Raw genomic sequence first — 19,698 nt, 5'->3', positions numbered from 1 at the left:
AATATCAAGTGCATACCAGCTGGTGTTTGAAAATTTCTCAGATCATCAATTATTACTTCTGATTAATACAATTTCCTTCAAGACAAATCCTAAAAACTGGATGTGAAGCAACTTGCCTCCTATGCAATGAGCAAAAATATTTTTCCCTTTTATCTATGTGAAATTCCACCCAGATTTATCTTTTCCAAAGCCCCTTAAATTCAAAGTTTAACGCGATTTCTCTTATTTTGCAGAGACATACAGAATGTGCAAAACACAGATCACCTCAGCGGATTTCACATATGCTTTAAAGGCCAAGAAGCAGAGTTTTCTGCCCCATTACTCTCCAGAAAATCTAATTACAATTCAGATACTGTATGTGATGGAGGCCAGGAGTGTAGGATGGCAAAATCCCGTGAAAACCCGGAAAGAGGCAACCTGCTGCTTTGGACGAGGAAGGCCTCCTCTCCCAAAGGATGCCGGCCTCACGATCAGGCTTTAAATCTTACCTGATACGAACAGTTCTCCTGATGTACCATCTCAGTGCATCCTAGGGAGCAGACCCCAAAGCAGGACTGCTCAGCGAGGCTGCGGAGGGAAAGCGCGGAGCATCCACTGGCTGAGAGAACGCCCTGGGAAGGCAGGGGCTCCCCGCAGATTAAAATGGATGCTGTTTCGCTGATCAACCTGCGCAGTGGCACTGCCTGCGCTGGGAAGCGCGCAGCGAGCCGAGCTGCTCTCCTCGGAAACCAGCAGTAAGGCTTACAAACATGGAGCTAGGACCGGGCTGGGGGAGGGGGCGCGCTCATCACTGGCACAATCAGCCAATTATATTATCGGCACAAAGAAAAGGATCAGTCTGGGGCTGGTGTGACCTTCTGGTGCTTTATGAAGGCAGTTAACTGATGTGGAAACATTCTAGTCCTCATTAAAGGGGAAAAAGGCCAGCGAAGGAGAGGGAGAGAGGCAGACACAAATCAATGTTGCAGTTGAACATTTCTAACCTCCGGCATCATCCTTCCTGCCCACTGATGTTGCTTGCCTGGTGCTTGTGAAACGAGAGCCCATAAGGACCATTTCAGAACTTTGAACAGGCGAAAGGGAAAACAATCCATTCTGAATTTTGATACCGAAGGGGTGTTCTCTGTGTTGAGTGTTTGAAGTGTTTGTCAACTTTATAGCTAAAATGAGGACCTTCATTCTTTTTAAAAATATTATTTTGGAATTCTTTTGATTTTCTACTCATTTTTGGTTCTTATCTGCTTTTTAAGTCAAACAGAAGAAGATGAAATAATTATTCCCATAACTTTTTAGGGAGAGGGCTTAGTAAAGTATTAAAGTCAGTATAATTCATTTCATGAAAATGAAACTAAAGTGCAAGTTTTTTTAAAAGGTCATATATATATTTATATATATAAATATATATATATATAAAACCCAGTGCTATGACTTGAATATATAGACGCCCTGTATATATACAGCAATATGATCCTAGAAACAGACCATTCCATGTAAGTGACCATAATAGAAAGGATTCTGGACTTCCAGATAGTAATCAAAGGACACACAAGTTGGACCATACATGTCTCTGGTAAAAAGAGGAGCCAGTTTTTGACTTCTTCAGGACCGTTGTTGGATTTCAGTTTATAAGGAGGAACAACTAGGCCTATAAATTCTTGAAGCTTTAATGATAGAAAATTTAAAAAATAAACACAATGAAATTTCCCTATCTATATTTCTCAGTTGCTACAGGCAACTCATTTTGTTGTTTCTTAATGAAAACAAGTGGTTCTCAAAATGATGCTCAAACAAATGGAACCCAGTAAAATCTTGACTGAATTTAAACCAAGTTTAAAAACATTCTTAAGCTATTTTGCTATATCTATATCTATCTTCTTCAATACTCTTTTTAATAACTGCAAAGTGTTCATTATGCTATTAATAAGAAAAACAAGTGCTGTTGCCTGATGAGTGGGATCAACACATTTGACAAGTTTTCATATCAAACTCAATCTTAGAGAGTGCCGAGAGTTTGTGTTAAGGATATTTGGCGAAATATTTTTAATCTTATAACTTAACAACATCTCTGTTGCTTGGAAAGAGAAAAACCTATTTTTCTGAATGTTCTTAATTTTCATGACTTGAGATTCTGACAGGAGAGAAGTTGGCTGAGTTCAATTCCAGAGACACATTCACAAGCCTGGCTTCAGCTTCCTGGTTAAGACAGTGGAAAGGCGACAGGAAAGACCCAGCTGGTGATCTCACAGGCTGCCATTTCCGCATAGGCTCGATGGGTTCCAAGGAAAAAGCACTCTGGACACAAAACCTGCCAAACTTGAGGGCCTGGAATCTAGGGGATAGCCAGGCCACTAACATGTACAAGACTTCTTAGGCCAGCTTGTTGGCAGGTGGTCCAATGAGAGCTTGATGAACGAAGCAGACAGCTGAGCTAGATGATGAGTCTTCTTAAACAGAAAAGAGGACAGCAAGTCTTCAACGAAAGCAAACAACAGGCAACATATCCCCATCCTAAATTTCATTCCTCCCTCTTGAGCAATCCATATACGACAGAGACAGAGGCTGCTTTGTGGAGTGCCTTGCTATACAACTGCACAGATGAAGGCTGTGGAATCTGAAGTATGTGCAAGGAAAAGTAAGCCAAAGTTCCTTTGCAAGGTAGCAAATAAGATGAAATGGAAATCTTATGCCTGATATAGGAGGCACAGTCGCAACTTTTCCAAGACAGAACAGCTTTACTCCAAAGGCTGCTAAAACTTTAGTCAGGTTACTATTTTGACAATCTAGGACCCTAAGACTCAGGAACATGCTTTCAAGCTATACAAGGCCTAAAGAGTTGCTTTCTGGACTCTGTTCTCTTCTGAAAACTGAGAGCTTCGGGATATATTACATAAACTTCTAAAGACATTTATCATGTGTTGTTTAAAAAAAAAAAAAAGCCTAAACATGATCCCACTCTTCACAGTTGCTGTTCCATAAATAAGGGAAGTGACTCAGAGGTGGCTATGGGGAGAACAGATTTCTGACAATTGTCTCCCAAATCCTGTCAAAAAGCCCTCTCAAGAGGTATAAACAAGATTTAAAAAAAAAAGGAATATATCAAGCAAGCTTCCTTCTATAGTCATTCACTGGAAAGGACTTTGTGTTACAATTTAAATTATGATTTGCTAGTACAAAAAAAACTAAACAGAAATCAGCTGTTCCAAGACCACATAAGCTAGAATAACTTACCAAGATACAGTAACATTTATTATTTTTTGACTAAAAAATATTGATGAACTGTTTAATATACTTCTGTATGTAGCATAGAGATGCTTTTTGTTTTCTTCTCAGGTCTTCGCAACTTTTCTTCCCATAGAAAGTACTGGGTTTCAGATTTAGATTTTTGGACTAAAAAATATTGATGAACTGTTTAATATACTTCTGTATGTAGCATAGAGATGCTTTTTGTTTTCTTCTCAGGTCTTCACAACTTTTCTTCCCATAGAAAGTATTGGGTTTCAGATTTAGCTGGGGACTTAAGAGATAAACTGTTATTTTCCAGATATGGACACTGAGGCCTAAGAGAGTGGTGACATGCCCAAGAACATAAATCTTCCAGCAACGGCAGTAAGAAGAAAAAAAATCCGTCAGATTTTCTTGTGAGTGAGTTCATATAAAAAATGCTAAATGAAGGCCACAGGACTTGAAGAAATAAACCCCTTTTGACTGAACTAATGTAGGCTGGCCTTGAAATCAAAATCTATGGTAAGGTAAGAGAGAGGCAGCAGAGTGGTTCGACCTAAAACTGAATTCAAGGTATGTTTTAAAAGGAGAAAAATTAGACTACTGCCTCATTAAGCCATTTTTCCTGTTTCTTCCACCAAGCAAACTATTATGTCTTTAAATCCTGAAAAGTACTTTTTCATTTGTGGTAATTAATAGCAACAGAATGAAGATGACCGACAGACACAGGAAAGATGGTCATCGTCACTAACCATCAGGGGTATACATATCAAAACCATAATGAAATATCACTTCACGTCCATCAGAATGGCTGTCATCAAAAAGACAACAAATAACAAATGTTGGAGAGGATGTGTAGAAAAGGGAACCCTTGTATACTATTGGAATGTAAATTGTAGCAGCCAGTATGAAAAAGAGTATGGACAGTTTTCAAAAAAAATTAAAAATAGAACTGCCATGTGCTGTGCTCAGTCACTCAGCCATGTCCAACTCTTTGCAACCTGCCAGGCTCCTCTGTCCATGGGGATTCTCCAGGCAAGAGTACTGGAGTGGGTTGCCATGCCCTTCTCCAGGGGATCTTCCCAACCCAGGGATTGAATTTAGGTCTCCCACATTGCAGGTGGATTCTTTACTATCTGAGCCACCTGGGAAGCCCATATGACCCTGCAATTCCACCTCTGGGTATGTTTCCCAAGAAAATAAAAACACTAATTCGAAAAGACATATGCACGCTTATGTTCACTGTAGTGTTATTTACAATAGCCAAGATATGGAAGCAGCCTGTGTCCATCGATAGATGAATGAATAAAGAAGCTGTGGCATATATATATAACTCAGCCATAAAAAAGAAGGCAGTTTTTCCATTTGTGACAACATGGATAGATCTAGAGGGTATTATGTTCAGTGAAATAAGTCAGACAAAAACAAATCCTGTATGATTTTATTTATATGTGGAATCTAAAAAACAAAACAAAGGAACAAATAGAACTAAAGAGAAACAGACTCATAGCTACAGAGAATAAACAGGTGGTTGCCATGGAGAGGGGGTAGGGATTGAAAGAAAAAAAAAAGGTAATTATATGAAGTAATGAATGCTAATTAGCTTGATTGTGGTGATCACGTCACAATGTATGTTAATAGGAAACCATCACATTGTACACCTTAAATATATACAAATTTTGTCAATTATACCTCAAGAAAGCTGAAAAAAAGATTAAAATAAATTTTTGCAATAGGAACAGAATGACGGGGTATTTAAGATAGTAAATATAGTAGTAAAAAGTCATATCTGCAGATCATCTGAGCATACAATTTCAAGAGTGAACTACTGGGGTCAGGGACTGACTTGGGAAAGGTATAAGAGAACTTGCTGGCACAAGCTGAATGACTTGAAAAGGCTTGGCTTACAGAGGAGTATATGTTGTCAAAACCCATTGAATAAAACATTTAAGATTTGTACATTTCATTGTATGTCAAATGTACCTCAAAAGAATAAAAATGATCTGGTTAATGATATGCAGCTGAAGTATTTAGGGGGCAGTTTAGTGATACCTTCCTTTGAAATACATCAAATAAATGAGATGAATGAATGGAAAGATAACTGGAAAGCTGTGACAAAGCAAGTTTAGTAAAACAGTAATTGTAGAATCTGGATGGTGCATAAATGGATAGTCACCTAAAAAACTTTTCAATTTGAAAAGCTTTGTAATGAAATATTATGGAAAAAAAGGAAGGTATTGGGGGGATGGGGAAGATGAACAAGAGAGTCATTGTCTTAAGCAATAACTTTTAAGCTTTTCCTTAGGAACTTGCGGAAAGCAGGTAGACATTGTATTGGATTGGCCAAAAAAAAAAAAAAAAAAATCATTCAGGTTTTTCCGTAAGATGATACAGAAAACCTGAATGAAAAGAAAAGGAATTGTAAGGAAAATTGACCCTGTCCACATCAAGGGGAATTGGGTCCTTGGATGACTTGCCCAAAGAAGATCACAGCCAGCATCACTAATGACAATAAACCTTAGAAAATGGCTTTACAGTTTACAGAGTACTTTCCTGAACATCTTCTTTGACTCTTACAACCTTGTAGCTGAAACAAAATCCTGTTATGTGCCATGTGAGGCAGTGTTTCTGCCCCCAGGGAGTTTGGTGAGGGAAATAAGGCAGTATACAAATGACTATATACAGTGTTGAATGAGTAAAGTGCTACCAAGGAGATTTTGTTTTTTGCTCACTAGGAATTCAGAAAAGCAAGAAAACATTTAGCTAGGTTAGCTGGGAGACTGCAATAATCGTGTTCATTTGGTTTTCTACTTCTTGAGTCTATTTTTTCTATTTCTAGATTAATGTAACTTTCCTTAGAACTTAGATCATGGTTAATTAATTCAGTACTATTATCCCCAACATTTAATACTTGGCATATAATAGGCTCTCAATATTTTTAAATGAATAAATGAATGATTATGACTTTTAGAAAGTTACTTCATTGCTCTTAGCCTCAGTTTCCTCATCTATAAACTAAGGATGTTAATTCCTGGTTTATTGGGTTGATGGCATGATAAAATTAGAATAAATGTAAAATAGCTCTAAGGGGCCCTAGAAAGGAACAGAAAATAGATTTCCACCCCACCCCCACACCTCAATTAAAAGAAACAACAACAGTCCAAGGAATAAAAAGGCTGGAAGGATGGAGGTGGTAGTGGGAATGGAAAGTTGAAGACAGAGGGATGCATTTCATGAGACTGTGAAAAATACATTGACGGAACGTAGCCAGTGATCTGACCTGGAAGAGTGAACAGTTCTGAGACCACTGCTGGAGTAAACTTGGTGCTGTGAAACCAAACAGAGAAGTTAGGAGGAGGCAATGATTCTGAGGGGTTGGGTTGCAGTAGTGGTCTTTTATTTTCTACCATAAAGGGGTAGGAGGTAATGGGGGTTCAAAAGAGAAGTCAGGCCAACAGAACGTGGGGGGTCTTCTGCAGGGACAGGATAGTTGCAGAAATGGATTAGATGAAGGGAGAGATTGAAGAGAAAGGACTAATAAGAAACAGAGACATTGCTATGTTGGGCACATCAATCCCCACAGAGCTGGGGTGGGGGGGTGGGGATTAGACTTGTTAATCAGCTGACCTTGAGACAAAGAGATTACTTTGGGTCATCCAGGGCCAAGTGTTATCACAAGGGTCCTTATAAGGCAAAAAGAGGGGGCAACAGAGGAAGAACCAGAGAGATGGCAGCATGAGGAAAACTCTGCCCAATGTTGTTGGCTGTGAAGACAGAGGAAGGATCCCAGTCCAAGAAGGTGGGAATCCTTTGGAAGATGGAAAAGGCAAGGAAGTGGATTTCCCCCTAGAGCCTCCAGGAGGTGACAGCCCTGCTGACATCAGTGAGAGTTCCTAGGGACTTCCAACCTCCAGAATTGTAAGATCATAAATGTATGTTTATCTATTACAATAAATAAATGTATGACAAACCTAGACAGAGTATTAAAAAGCAAGAGACATCACTTTGCTGACAAAGGTCTCTATAGTCAAAGCTGTGGTCTTTCCAGTAGTCACATACAGATGTGAGTGCTGGACCGTAAAGAAGGCTGGGTGCTGAAGAAATGATGCTTTTGAATTGTGGTGCTGGAGAAGACTCTTAAGAGTCCCTTGGACTGTAAGGAGATCCAACCAGTCCATCTTAAAGGAAATCAGTCCTGAATATTCACTGGAAGGACTGATGCTGAAGCTGAAAGTACAATACTTTGGCCACCTGATGTGAAGAACTGACTCATTGGAAAAGATCCTGATGCTGGGAAAGATTGAAGGTGGGAGGGGAGGAGAAGGGGACGACAGAGGATGACATGGTTGGATGGCATCACTGACTCGATGGACATGAGTTTGAGTCAACTCTGGGAGATAGTGAAGGACAGGGAATCCTGGCATGCTGCAGTCCATGAGGTAGAGAAGAGTTGCACACAGCTTATCAACTGAACAGCAACAATTGCATGTTGACTTAAGTCACTAAGTTTGAGGTGGTCTTTTACAGCAGCAATACACAATGAACACAGTCCCCTAGGGTGAAAGCCAGCATTTAGAGGGCAAGAGGAAGGAAGGGGCATGGGGTGATAAGGTGAGGAGAAGAGGAAAACCAACACAGTGGGGGATCAAAGGGAGAGAGCTCCAGGGCTTCAAATACTGCAGGGAAGCACAACCATCAGTCGTTAAATTTGACAACTTAGAGGTCGTCAGTTTCCCTCGAGAATAATTTCAATACTAGTGTGTTAGGGGTAGAAACCAAGTTACAAGCCATTAAGAAGTTGAAGAACTGAGTAGAGAGCAGTTTGTAAAGAAGGTTGTGGATAAATTAGAGCATCAGGTTGATAGCTTGAGGATACAATGGAATCAAGAGAGGTGGCTGTTGTGGTTGATCTGTAAGATAGAGGAGATCCAAATGTCTATGTGGGCATCAGGGAAGGAGCCAGGAAGAAGGGAGAAACTGATGGAAAATAACTGGAAAGACCAGATCCTGAATGAGTTAGATCAGGAGCATATAACAGGGCTTCATTTAGCCTTGAAATTGAAGATACAGGGAATGAAATTACAAAGAAATGTTGAGTAAAGAGGAGCCTGTAGTGGAGATGTGGAAAGATGAAAGAGCACAGACTGGCATCTTGATTGGGTCCTTGACAGAAAGACCTCAAGGATGGGGAGGCTGGCTAGAATGGAATCAGAGAAGGAGGATCAGTGTGGGAAAAGCTCTTCCAAGATATCTTATAGAAGGTGTTGCTGTATTACTTGAGAATATTCGAGAAATGCTGACTAATGCTATATAAGAACGAGAAAAACAAACGGGATAGATGAAACCTATAAGATGTGTTAAGTACAGACAATGAAGTATGTAAAGGGTTGTGAGACATAGATGAAATGTGCAGGATTTAGACAATGAGGCAGAATTCATGAGATGTGATGTATTAAAGAGTAAGTTAGTAACCTGGATGCCTTAGTAATTCAAGCTGAACACAGAAAGGGATGGAAAGACTAGAGAAGCACTTAATATTCATGACATGCTAAACAACCCCCAGGCCCTCAATATTCACTAGATTTTACACTGTTCACTGGTGACACGCATTCTGTCCCTACTTGTCTTCTGCCCAAGAAATACAATTCCACAACTGCTCATCAGGTGAGGGAGCAAGTTGCAGAGGGAGCCTGAGGGACTTGCCCCGTGTCTCTGATCAAGCAGGCTGTGTCGTTGGCAGACACTTTCTGTCCAACTGGGCCTCCTCTCTGAAAACTCAACCCTGGCTTCTGACTGTATCATCAACAAGGAAGGTGGTTGTGGCAGAAAGGTTGGATACACAAATATCACCTAATCCCAGACTCAGGCAGTGCAGTCCTTCACATTCCTGTACCATATCCTAAGTAGGATTCTGGGACCAATTCCAGTTGGTGCAGGGGAGGGCGTTTCCCCACACCATGTCATTCTTGGATACCAACTGAGTATCCTACAAGTCAACTCAGTTCTGACACTCTCTACCTGGAGACAGCATCAGAGCCCACAGGTTAAAGGCTCGATCCACATGATTGACCCCCCCTCCCCATTTCAAATGCCAATTGCAAGTCCAGGTTATTACTTGCACTTTTGACCAACGGGCTAGAGATGGGAGGTTCAAGCAAACCCTTCCTTGAGCTCAATTAATTTGCTAGAGCAGCTCACAGAATTCTGAGAAGCATTTCGTTCACTAGATTACTGGTTTATTATAAAAGGATATAACTCAGGAGCAGGTGGTGCTAGTGGTAAAGAACTCACCTTCCAATGCAGGAGACGTAAGAGACATGGGTTTGATCCCTGGCTTGGGAAGATCCCCTGGAGGAGGGCATGGCAATCCACTCCAGTATTTTTGCCTGGAGAATTCCATGGACAGAGGAGCCTGGCGGGCTACAATCATGGGGTCACAAAGAGTCGGATGTGACTCAGTGACTGAGCACTCATGCATAGGTGCCATCAGATGGGAAAGATGGCACAGGGAAGGCGTGGGGAAAGGCTCAGCTTCCACGCCCCCTCCCCCAGCACTCCACTCTCCCTAAACTCCCAAGTGTCCATCAACCCGGAAGCTCTCAGAACCATGTCCTTTTTGGATTTTTATGAAGGCTTAATTTCATAAGTGCAGCTGATTAAATCACAGGTCAGTGGTGATTGATTCAACCTCAAGCGCCTCTCTCAGGTCAGGAGGTGGGACTGAAAGTTCCCACCCTCTATTTCTGTGGTTGACCCTCCAGGCAACTGGTTCCCATCCTGACGTATGTTCAAAAATCACCTCACTAACACAGATAGCAGGAGATGCCTTTATCACTCTCATCACTTAGGAAATTCCAGGGGTTTTAGGAGCTCTGTGCCAGAAAGAGGGAAGAAAGCCTAATGACAATATCACACTAAGTATGCCAGCTCATCCCATCTCCTTCCCTTGCATCTTGATATGCATTTTAAATTGATTGAATAAGCTGTGATCTGAGCATCTTAATTTGGTCTGAGACTTCTTGGAGGAGTGCCTGATAGTGGACTTGGAGACTACTATTGCACCAAGGTCATTTCCCAGAGAAAAGGATGCTTGGTATTTGTATTGTCTACAACTTCTTCCCACGTCCTCTGAGCCCCAAAAGCGGGAGAGAGAGAAGGGTAAAAATAGGTTGTAATTTTTTATCCTTATAAGAAAATTACCTGAGAGTCTTACAAATGTACATCAATTAATTTACTCAAAAGTTTTTAACTATTCTGACAATGGTTCCACCTGTGTCTATTATTTCAGATATTAAAAAAATAGTTGCCTGAGTAAATTGTTAGTGTGAATCAATTGCTGTCACTTTTTCTTTAAGTATTCAAGCCTGCTTTTCAAAAGAAAACTCACATATAAAATAAACCAAAGTGTTTTCAATCAGAATAAAATTATTTTTCATTCAAATTGATACTATTTACTTATTAAATTCTTAACTGGGAACATGAGGCTGATTTTTTATGTACAAAAATTTGAAAATCGACTTTATAAAAGTCAGTGACAGTGTTATTCCAACTGCATGCTTTCTTTATTTTGTTTGTGCCACACCAAGAGAATCCTGTTTCATACAGATAAGTGGTTGGAAATGGTAACAGTCCTTCATAATAGCTTATGCTACAATCCCCGGATAGTCTTCATTAAACATGTCCAGGAGTTTGAAAGCAACATTAAAAAACATTTGTTTTAAAACTGATTCACTAACAACATACAGCAACAGCTCACATTCCTTTTTATAAACAAGATAAGAAAAGACAGAGTACCTAGACTGACACTAGGTCTTCAACCTGGAAACAGACCTCTTCATGTGATACACTGGGCATTCACTTGTGATTTGCACAATCTACCTATTAGGCTTGATGTGGGAATGTGCCCAAAAGATGTGTAGACCTAACCTGACACTGAACTCAGCTGGGCCTCTCGGACAGACTAGCTCATTTTTCCTACCTGGACATGAATTTTCAGCAAGACCAGTACGGAGCCACCACCTTTGTGGTAAATGACACATTTACAAGTTCAATTTTGAGGACTGTAAAAGACTACTTACCCTGGCATGATAAATTAATATGCTGATGTCAGGAAAGTGGGTGGAGAGTTCTTTGCATAGATATGAGGGAATGAGACCCTACAACTTGGGCTGAAATGTCATTATATACTTCTTACCATAGCTTTACAGGAAAACTCTTCACCCAATGCCCAGAGCCTCACAATTTCATTTGTTCTCTATTCTGAATCACATTCACATCTCAGAACTCTTTCATTTCCACTTAGATTTTTTAGGGGCTGAGGTGTTCAGCAGTTCACAGAATAGGAGCAAACGAACCTCTAAAAATACCTCCTGCAGCCCTGGGGTTTCTGCAGACACAATCTGAAACCTGATGCATCAGATGGTGCTATAGCCGCTGCCTCCCTCTCCCTCTAGAATAATGAGATGGTTTATATTTCAATACAATCTGCCAAAGCACTTGTTTATTGGACCCAGTCCTAGTCTTCTCCCCATAGGACTCTCTGGCCAACCCTGCCTGAAATTCACACACTGCATAAGAGTCAGTTATTGGAGAAAGACAGTAACTGACTCCTAGATAAATTTCGGTGAAGTCTATATGGTTTCATCCCAAATTGTGCCAACGTTTATGGACCATTTCTTTTAGTCTCCATTTAGTCTCTGACTTTGGAGTCAGAGAGAGCAGTGGCAGAAAAAGTGAAAAGTAGTGTAAACCTGCCAGGGTTAACACAAGACCTTCCAGAGAAAAATAAGCTGGTTCATCAAGAGGGGCCAAGCCAGAACTCACACAAACTATGTGTGTGTGTGTGTGTGTGTGAGAGAGAGAGAGAGAGAGAGAGAGAAGTAAGTTGGTTCGTCAAGAGTGGTCAAGCCAGAACTCACACAACGTATGTGTGTGTGGTTTGTGTGTGTGTGTGTAAGTGAAGAAGGGAACACACCTCCCTTCAGCTCCTAATAGAGTTACCTACCAATATAAGTGCATTTAGCTAAAGCAACAGGAGGTCCCTGACCACAAAAAGGGCAGTTCATTTTTCTCAGGTGGTGGTTGATTTAAAACCAGACTCAAAGTATAGGCAAGGGAACTGACCCTCATCTTGAAGAAAGGTGACCTCTAGTGGACAAGTGTGTTTTGCAATCAGTTCAAACTGAACAGGATTAGAAAACAAAAATAATGTTGAAATCATGCTCCATTGTCTTACTGAAATTTCAGTGATATTTTTAATACTAATTATAAACATAAATACAAAAGTCTTCACTAATATAAGAACGTAAATGTCACACTAATGTTAATATATCCAAAGTTACAACCTAGGCCATCTTTGATGGTTTCCAGAATGGATGGAGCCTTGAACCAGGAGTCACAGGCCTGGATTCTGGGCTTGACTGTGCCTCTGATTAGGTGTATTCTCTTGGGCAACTTCATATATAAGAGCCTCTATTTCCTAATCTATAAGACGGGTTTATTTACAAACTATCATCTCCCTGCACCCTCTCTCTTCCCTTCAGGCCATCAGGCTGTTGTCTTCTAAAATTAACTTTATTCTTTATGATGAGGCTTTCAAATCAGTATCAACAGCAGCAACAAAACAAAACAAAATTAATATCACATTATATATTAGCACTGGGTAGTTCCACAAAAACTATTTGCTTTCAACTTAAGATCTTTCCTAATATAAATGTTATGAAAGGTAATGATTTTTGACTTTTCTTCTTACACTGACTGTGGGAAAAAGCATTTCAAAAGCTAAACACACTAATCATGAGTTTATTATGAAATTTTAGTTTACTTTGAAAGTTAGAGCTACTATTTTCAAAAAAAATTTTTATAAAATAAAGTAAAAATAATAAAAAGAAGGAAAACATTGTAATTTATGAGTATATATCTCTTCTGAAAACTACCTGCTCACCAGCTTCATATTTTCCTGCCTCATCACTGAACACAGGACAGAGCATAATAATTCAGGATTATACTCAACATAATCTCTACTGCTACTGCTGCTGCTAAGTCACTTCAGTCGTGTCCAACTCTGTGTGACCCCATAGACGGCAGCCCACCAGGCTTCCTCGTCCCTGGGATTCTCCAGGCAAGAACACTGGAGTGGGTTGCCATTTCCTTCTCCAATGCATGAAAGTGAAAAGTGAAAGTGAAGTCGCTCAGTCATCTCTGACTCTTAGTGACCCCATGGACTGCAGCCTACCAGGCTCCTCCATCCATGGGATTTTCCAGGCAAGAGTACTGGAGTGGGGTGCCATTGCAATCTCTAAGGAACTATTTAATATTAAAATTCTTTAGTGCTCTTTAAATCTTTCCCCCCTCCTCAATACAAGAGTTGTGTAGAAAGGCTACTAGTTATAATGGGATTTAATACTTAGAGCTTCCTCAGGTAGATTCTCTAACAAGCTTTCCCAGGGCCAGGTAAGCAGCAATCTGGAATGGTTTTTATCATCTTTCTCATTCTTGCCACTTAAGAGAGGTATTCAAATGATTTTAATTGCTAAAAGGTAGGAGAGAAAATGCTGGTCTAAAAAAGTGTTTTGAAGGATAATAAAATGCTAGAATATCAATGAATTATTACATTAGCTTGCTTTATCTTAAATCTATAATTAAGAAACTTTCTCATTTTAAAGAAATAAATTTTTTCAGAACAGAAATCTACTAGTTAGGAAATTGTGCTGCTCTGCTCTGACAAGTAGACAAGGGCTGAACTTGTTAAGGGTTAAGATTAGTCATGGGTTCATGAGAAAGACAAATTACATAGGATATCACTTACTGTGGAATCTAAAAAAAAAAAACAAAAAACACACAATGATACAAATAAACTTATTTCCAAAACAGAAATAGATCATAGACATAGAAAACAAACTTATGGTTACCAAAAGAGAGGGGTGGGGGAGAGGGACATTAGGGATTTGGGATTAATAGATATACACTGCTGCTGCTGCTAAGTCGCTTCAGTCGTGTCCGACTCTGTGTGACCCCATAGAGGGAAGCCCACCAGGCTCCCCCATCCGTGGGATTCTCTAGGCAAGAATACTGGAGTGGTTGCCATTTCCTTCTCTAATGCATGAAAGTGAAAAGTCAAAGTGAAGTTGTTCAGTCGTGTCCGACTCTTAGCGACGCTATGGACTGCAGCCTACCATGCAGGCTCCTCCGTCCATAAAATAGATAACCAACAAGGTCCCACTATATAGCACAGAGAACTATATTCAATATCTTATAATAACCTATAATGAAAGAGAATGTAAAAAAGAAATATATAAATACATATTATATTTAATGTATATAACTGAATCTCTTTACTATACACTTGAAACTAACACAGCATTGTAAGTCAACTGTATTTGAATGAAATTTTTTTAAAAAGCTCAGTCATGGATTACTCATAAGCAATAAATTTAATCTGCACATTAACCCCAATTCCCTAACTTAACCAGTTTTCCTTTGTGAATAGCAAAGAGCATCTCTTTCAGACACATAAGCAGGGTCAGCAAAATGCCCACTTCTTGTTGAGTGCTAGGACTTTTCCACTGTGTTTGTGTGTTCGTTATTTACTAAGAAAGCCAAGACAGAAATGAGCAGTTCTTCCACGATCTGGTGCTTCCCAGAACACCTGTCTGCCTCACTCCGATCTCTCTCTCTCCTCATCTGAGATGACGCTGAGGGAAGGTGGAGTTCACTTGCTCACATTCCTACCATTCAATCAAAGGAGGGGAAGAAAGGAAAATAAACATGATCCATTTTGTCCAAACACCCACATTTCCTCTCCTCCTCTCATGGCCTCTGTCCCCAGTGTAACTTGAGGAACAGCTGAAAAAGCTCACAGCTACTTTGCAGACAGACTGCTTTGCACTCTGGTGGTTCCAGCTACTTGTGTTTTGTTTTGAGGGTTTAGGAATCAAATTCGCTTTCCCAAGGACAGAAGTGATTTCTTCACCAGAGCCCTCACTACAACCGAGGCGATCAGACCTTTGACCCTAATTTTAGATGGCATAAATTTATAAAACGTCACTTTCAAAGAAGTTTAGCTTCGTTCATTCACCCAGCTGCCCCCGATTTCATAGTCTCCATAGCTGCATACTTTCTTGACCTCGTTCCCAAATTGTTATACAAAATTAAGCGTTTGTAGACTTCCTGTTTGTGAATGAAAAATCCTTCTGAAAACATAAATCAGATTATGTCACGTCTTGGCTTAAAATCCTTCAGTGGTTTCCTACAACGTTTAGGCTGAAATTCTAAATCCCTAACGCTGCCTGTCATAGGCCCTGCTCTACTCTCCAGGCTTCCTCTGTGCCTCTCACCTTCTTGCTTACTTAGCTCTGCGCACACTGGCTGCCTTTCAGTTTCCTAGAAAACCCAAGATTGCTTCTGTCTCAGGCCCTTCTCAGACCTGTTTCTCAACCTGGAGTAACACCTCTGGGTTCAAGTTGGAGGCCTTTCCTTAGCCTCCAAGGCTAAATAAGGTCCTGCCTCAGAATCTGCCTGCAATGCAGAAAACCCTGGGTTTGATACCTGGGTCAGGAAGATCCCCTGGAGAAGGGACAGGTTACCCACTCCAGTATTCTTGGGCTTCCCTTGTGGGCACAGCTGGTAAAGAATCCACTTGCAATGTGGGAGACCTGGGTTCGATCCCTGGGTTGGGAAGATCTGGAGAAGGGAAAGGCTACCCACTCCAGTATTGTGGCCTGGAGAATTCCATGGACTGTATAGTCCATGGGGTTGCAAGGAGTCGGATACGACTAAGCGACTTTTACTTTCAGGTTCACTTAGCACACCGTGTTTTCTTTTCTTTCTAAGAAATTTTTATTTATTTATTTGGTTGTGTTGCGTCTTAGTTGTGGCACACAAGATCTTCCTTGCATCAGGCAGGATCATTTGTTACCGTGCATGTCACTGCAGATGGTGACTGCAGCCATGAAACTGAAAGACGCTTACTCCTTGGAAGGAAAGTTATGACCAACCTACATACCATATTCAAAAGCAGAGACATTACTTTACCAACAAAGGTCCGTCTAGTCAAGGCTATGGTTTTTCCTGTGGTCATGTATGGATGTGAGAGTTGGACTGTGAAGAAGGCTGAGTGCCGAAGAATTGATGCTTTTGAACTGTGGTGTTGGAGAAGACTCTTGAGAGTCCCTTGGACTGCAAGGAGATCCAACCAGTCCATTCTGAAGGAGACCAGCCTTGGGATTGCTTTGGAAGGAATGATGCTAAAGCTGAAACTCCAGTACTTTGGCCTCCTCATGTGAAGAGTTGACTCGTTGGAAAAGACTCTGATGCTGGGAGGGATTGGGGGCAGGAGGAGAAGGGGACGACAGAGGATGAGATGGCTGGATGGCATCACTGACTCGATGGAGGTGAGTCTGAGTGAACTCCGGGAGTTGGTGATGGACAGGGAGGCCTGGCGTGCTGCGATTCATGGGGTCGCAAAGAGTCGGACACAACTGAGAGACTGAACTGAACTGAACTGATGTATCTCTAGTTGCCGTATGTGGGCTCAGTTGCATGTTGGATCTTAGTTCCCTGTCCAGGGACTGAACACATGTCTCCTACATTTCAGGGTGGATTCTTAACTACTGAACCACTAGAGAAGACCCAACACCATGTTTTCCTTCTTAGCACTTTATGGCAACCCACTTCAGTATTCTTGCCTGGAGAATCCCGTGGATAGAGGAGCCTGGCAGGCTACAGTCTGTGGGGTCACAAAGAATTGGACACAACTAAAGTGACTTACAACTAAAGTGACTTACGGAGAAGGCAATGGCACCCAACTCCAGTACTCCTGCCTGGAAAATCCCATGGACAGAGGAGCCTGGTAGGCTGCAGTCCATGGGGTCACTAAGAGTCGGAGATGTCTGAGCAACTTCACTTTCACTTTTCACTTTCATGCATTGGAGAAGGAAATGGCAACCCACTCCAGTGTTCTTGCCTGGAGAATCCCAGGGACGGGGGAGCCTGGTGGGCTGCCGTCTATGGGGTCGCACAGAGTCGGACACGACTGAAGCGACTTAGCAGCAGCAGCCAAGTGACTTAGCACACACACAGTATGTAAGTATCTGTTAACTTGTGGAATGTATAATGCTGATTTGCTCTGTTGAACTGTGTACTTCATCCAGCTTGTCCATCCAGCATCTAGCACAGTGCCAGGCACACAGCAGGTAATCAATAATGGAAGGAAGGAAGGAAGGAAGGAAGGAAGGAAATCCTTGAAATTCTCTTGCATCAGGTCTTGGGATCCAGGGCAGGACAGTGCCTGCAACTAGCTGCTCTTAATTCAATTCATCATTGTGGCAAAGCTGGTGAAACAGCCACTTCTTCATCCCAAGACAGCGGGGGAGGCCTCACCTGTACACCAAGTGGCTGATGGCCAGCTTGTGAGCTAAGCTGGGTGAGGCATTCTGGCTGCATCTCCCTCCTTGTGAGCAGTGGCTCAGAGGGGCCCCTCACCTTGTAAATTTGCCTCAGAAACCGGATCGACTGTGCCAGCTGGACCTGAGAGAAAAAATAACCATTTACAGCTCCCCATGGAAGGTTAACACATTCTAAAGTGCATTCACTAGACTACTACCCCCAATTGAATTCAAAATTAATTCAAAAAAAAAAAAAAAGAAACAGCTTAGTGGATTTTTTTCCTCCCTTCTCAATTTGCCACCGGCAACTTGTGCATCTAAAAATAAAAAAGATATTGATAAGTGTACAAAGTCAGAACTCTTACATTTAAAGAATGATAAAGTGTCCCAACTAATTTCCTAACCAAAAGAATAAGATGCAAAATGACCAGTAGGAAGGTGAACTGGGTTTGTGACATTTAAAAATTTGCCTGCTTCCCATGGAGGTTTAGGCTGGAGGGAGAAAAAGCACAAAAAGAAAAAACGAGCACTTTTGTTTTCTTAGAGGAAAACAAACAAAGATGACAGCTTAAAAACAAGCGAGAACCTACAGTTTGGGTTGTGGTTTTACAGAAAGTATTCTACTGTTTGAAGAAGAAAAACTGGATGTGGCTTGAGTCTACCTAATCCCAAAGCGTGCTCTTCGTAGAAAACACCTCCTACTCCACAGTACAGCAGCATCGTGCTCTCCACAGTAAAGGTGCTACCCAAGTTTCAGGACTCCAGGCACTGGCCTGCCCTCTCTCAGTGATGAGTTAATTGCGAATTAGAGTTAAAGAATGGATAGAGTACAGGTCGTGCATACAGGCTAAGTCACTTTAGTCACATCCTACTCTTTGCGACCCCAAGGACTGTAGCCCATCAGGCTCCTCTGTCCATGGGATTGTCCAGGCAAGAATACTGGAGCGGGTTGTCGTGCCCTCCTCCGGGGGATTTTCAACCCAGAGATTGAACCCAAGTCTCTTATGCCATCTGCATTGGCAGGTGGGGTTCTTTACCACTAACGCCACCCAGGAAACGCATAGTACAGGTCTGGCACTGCAGAATCTAGATAACTAACAGGTGCTTCATTTAGCACAAATCACCACAATCCAGGTTTGATGCCTTAATCTGTGTAGAGACTTCGCTTTTCACAGACAGTGAGAGAATGAGGCAGGTTTGCTGGCTACCCCCAGATCAATAACTGGAATGCACACCCGCCCTGCCCTGGGGTCTCTTTCCTTCCTTCCTCTAAGGCCACTGCTCTAAGATGTACACTCTACAGGGAACAGATGTCTCCAGTAAAGCCAAGAGAGTTCCTACAAGCAAGTGAGAAAGGCTCTCAGGGAAGGACTCAGTACTCTATTTGGTGTGATAATTGAGTCATGCTTCACTTGGAGTTAAAAATAACTAAGATTTTCAGTGTATTGATACATGGGGGTAATGAGAATAAATGAAGAATCCTTCTGAAAGTGATGCTGGTTCTTAATGTTGAAAAAAATCTATGATTAAAAATTGGGTGTTTACCCAATGTTCACTGCAGCACTGTTTGCAATAGCCAAGACATGGAAGCAATCTAAATGTCCACCAACAGAGGGAAGGATTAAGAAGTTGTGGTATGTATATTAATGGAATATATTATTCTGAGCCATTAAAAAGAATGAAATAATGCCATCTGCAGCAACATGGATGGACCTAGAGTGTGTCATACATACTGAATGAAATAAGTCAGACAGAGAAGGAGGTGTTGTTTGATATCCCTTCCATGTGGAATCTAAAAAGGAATGATACAAATGAACTGACAAGACCAAAAGGGACTCACAGACTTCATGAATGAGCTTACAGGTGCTACAGAGAAGAAAAGGGGGAAGGGATAGTTAGGGAGTTTGGAATGGACATGTGTACACTATTATATTTAAAATGGATAACCAACAAGGACCTACTGTATAGCACATGGAACTCTGCTCAGTGTTATGTGGCAGCCTGGATGGGACAGGAGTTTGGAGGAGAATGGATACATGTATATGTATGGCTGAGTCCCTTTCACTGTTCACCTGAAACCATCATAACATTG

The 19,698-nt window shown here is 41.3% G+C and overlaps 1 protein-coding gene across 7 annotated transcripts in view; it reads right to left on the bottom strand.

The window, feature by feature from the left end:
* Positions 1-19,698, bottom strand: part of SCHIP1 (schwannomin interacting protein 1) — a 179,388-nt gene that overhangs the window by 61,814 nt on the left and 97,876 nt on the right. Inside the window, exon 1 of one of the 7 annotated variants that reach the window (XM_086392242.1) lies at positions 489-10,096. The exons of 5 other annotated variants lie outside the window; for them this stretch is intronic. In XM_086392242.1, coding sequence (XP_086248368.1) covers positions 489-518 — 30 coding nt within the window. In that variant the 5' untranslated portion in view covers positions 519-10,096. Of the gene's footprint in view, positions 1-488; positions 17,749-19,698 lie in introns of those variants that run through there. One more of the 7 variants, XM_086392232.1, reaches the window with a different exon arrangement.

Source organism: Bos grunniens, chromosome 1 (genome assembly GCF_055505025.1).
Source record: "Bos grunniens cultivar Pamir isolate PY7600 chromosome 1, Bosgru_T2T1.0, whole genome shotgun sequence".
NCBI lineage: Eukaryota > Metazoa > Chordata > Mammalia > Artiodactyla > Bovidae > Bos > Bos grunniens.
The sequence above is the reverse complement of the archived record's forward strand: the minus strand, read 5'-3'. Positions and strand labels throughout refer to the sequence as shown.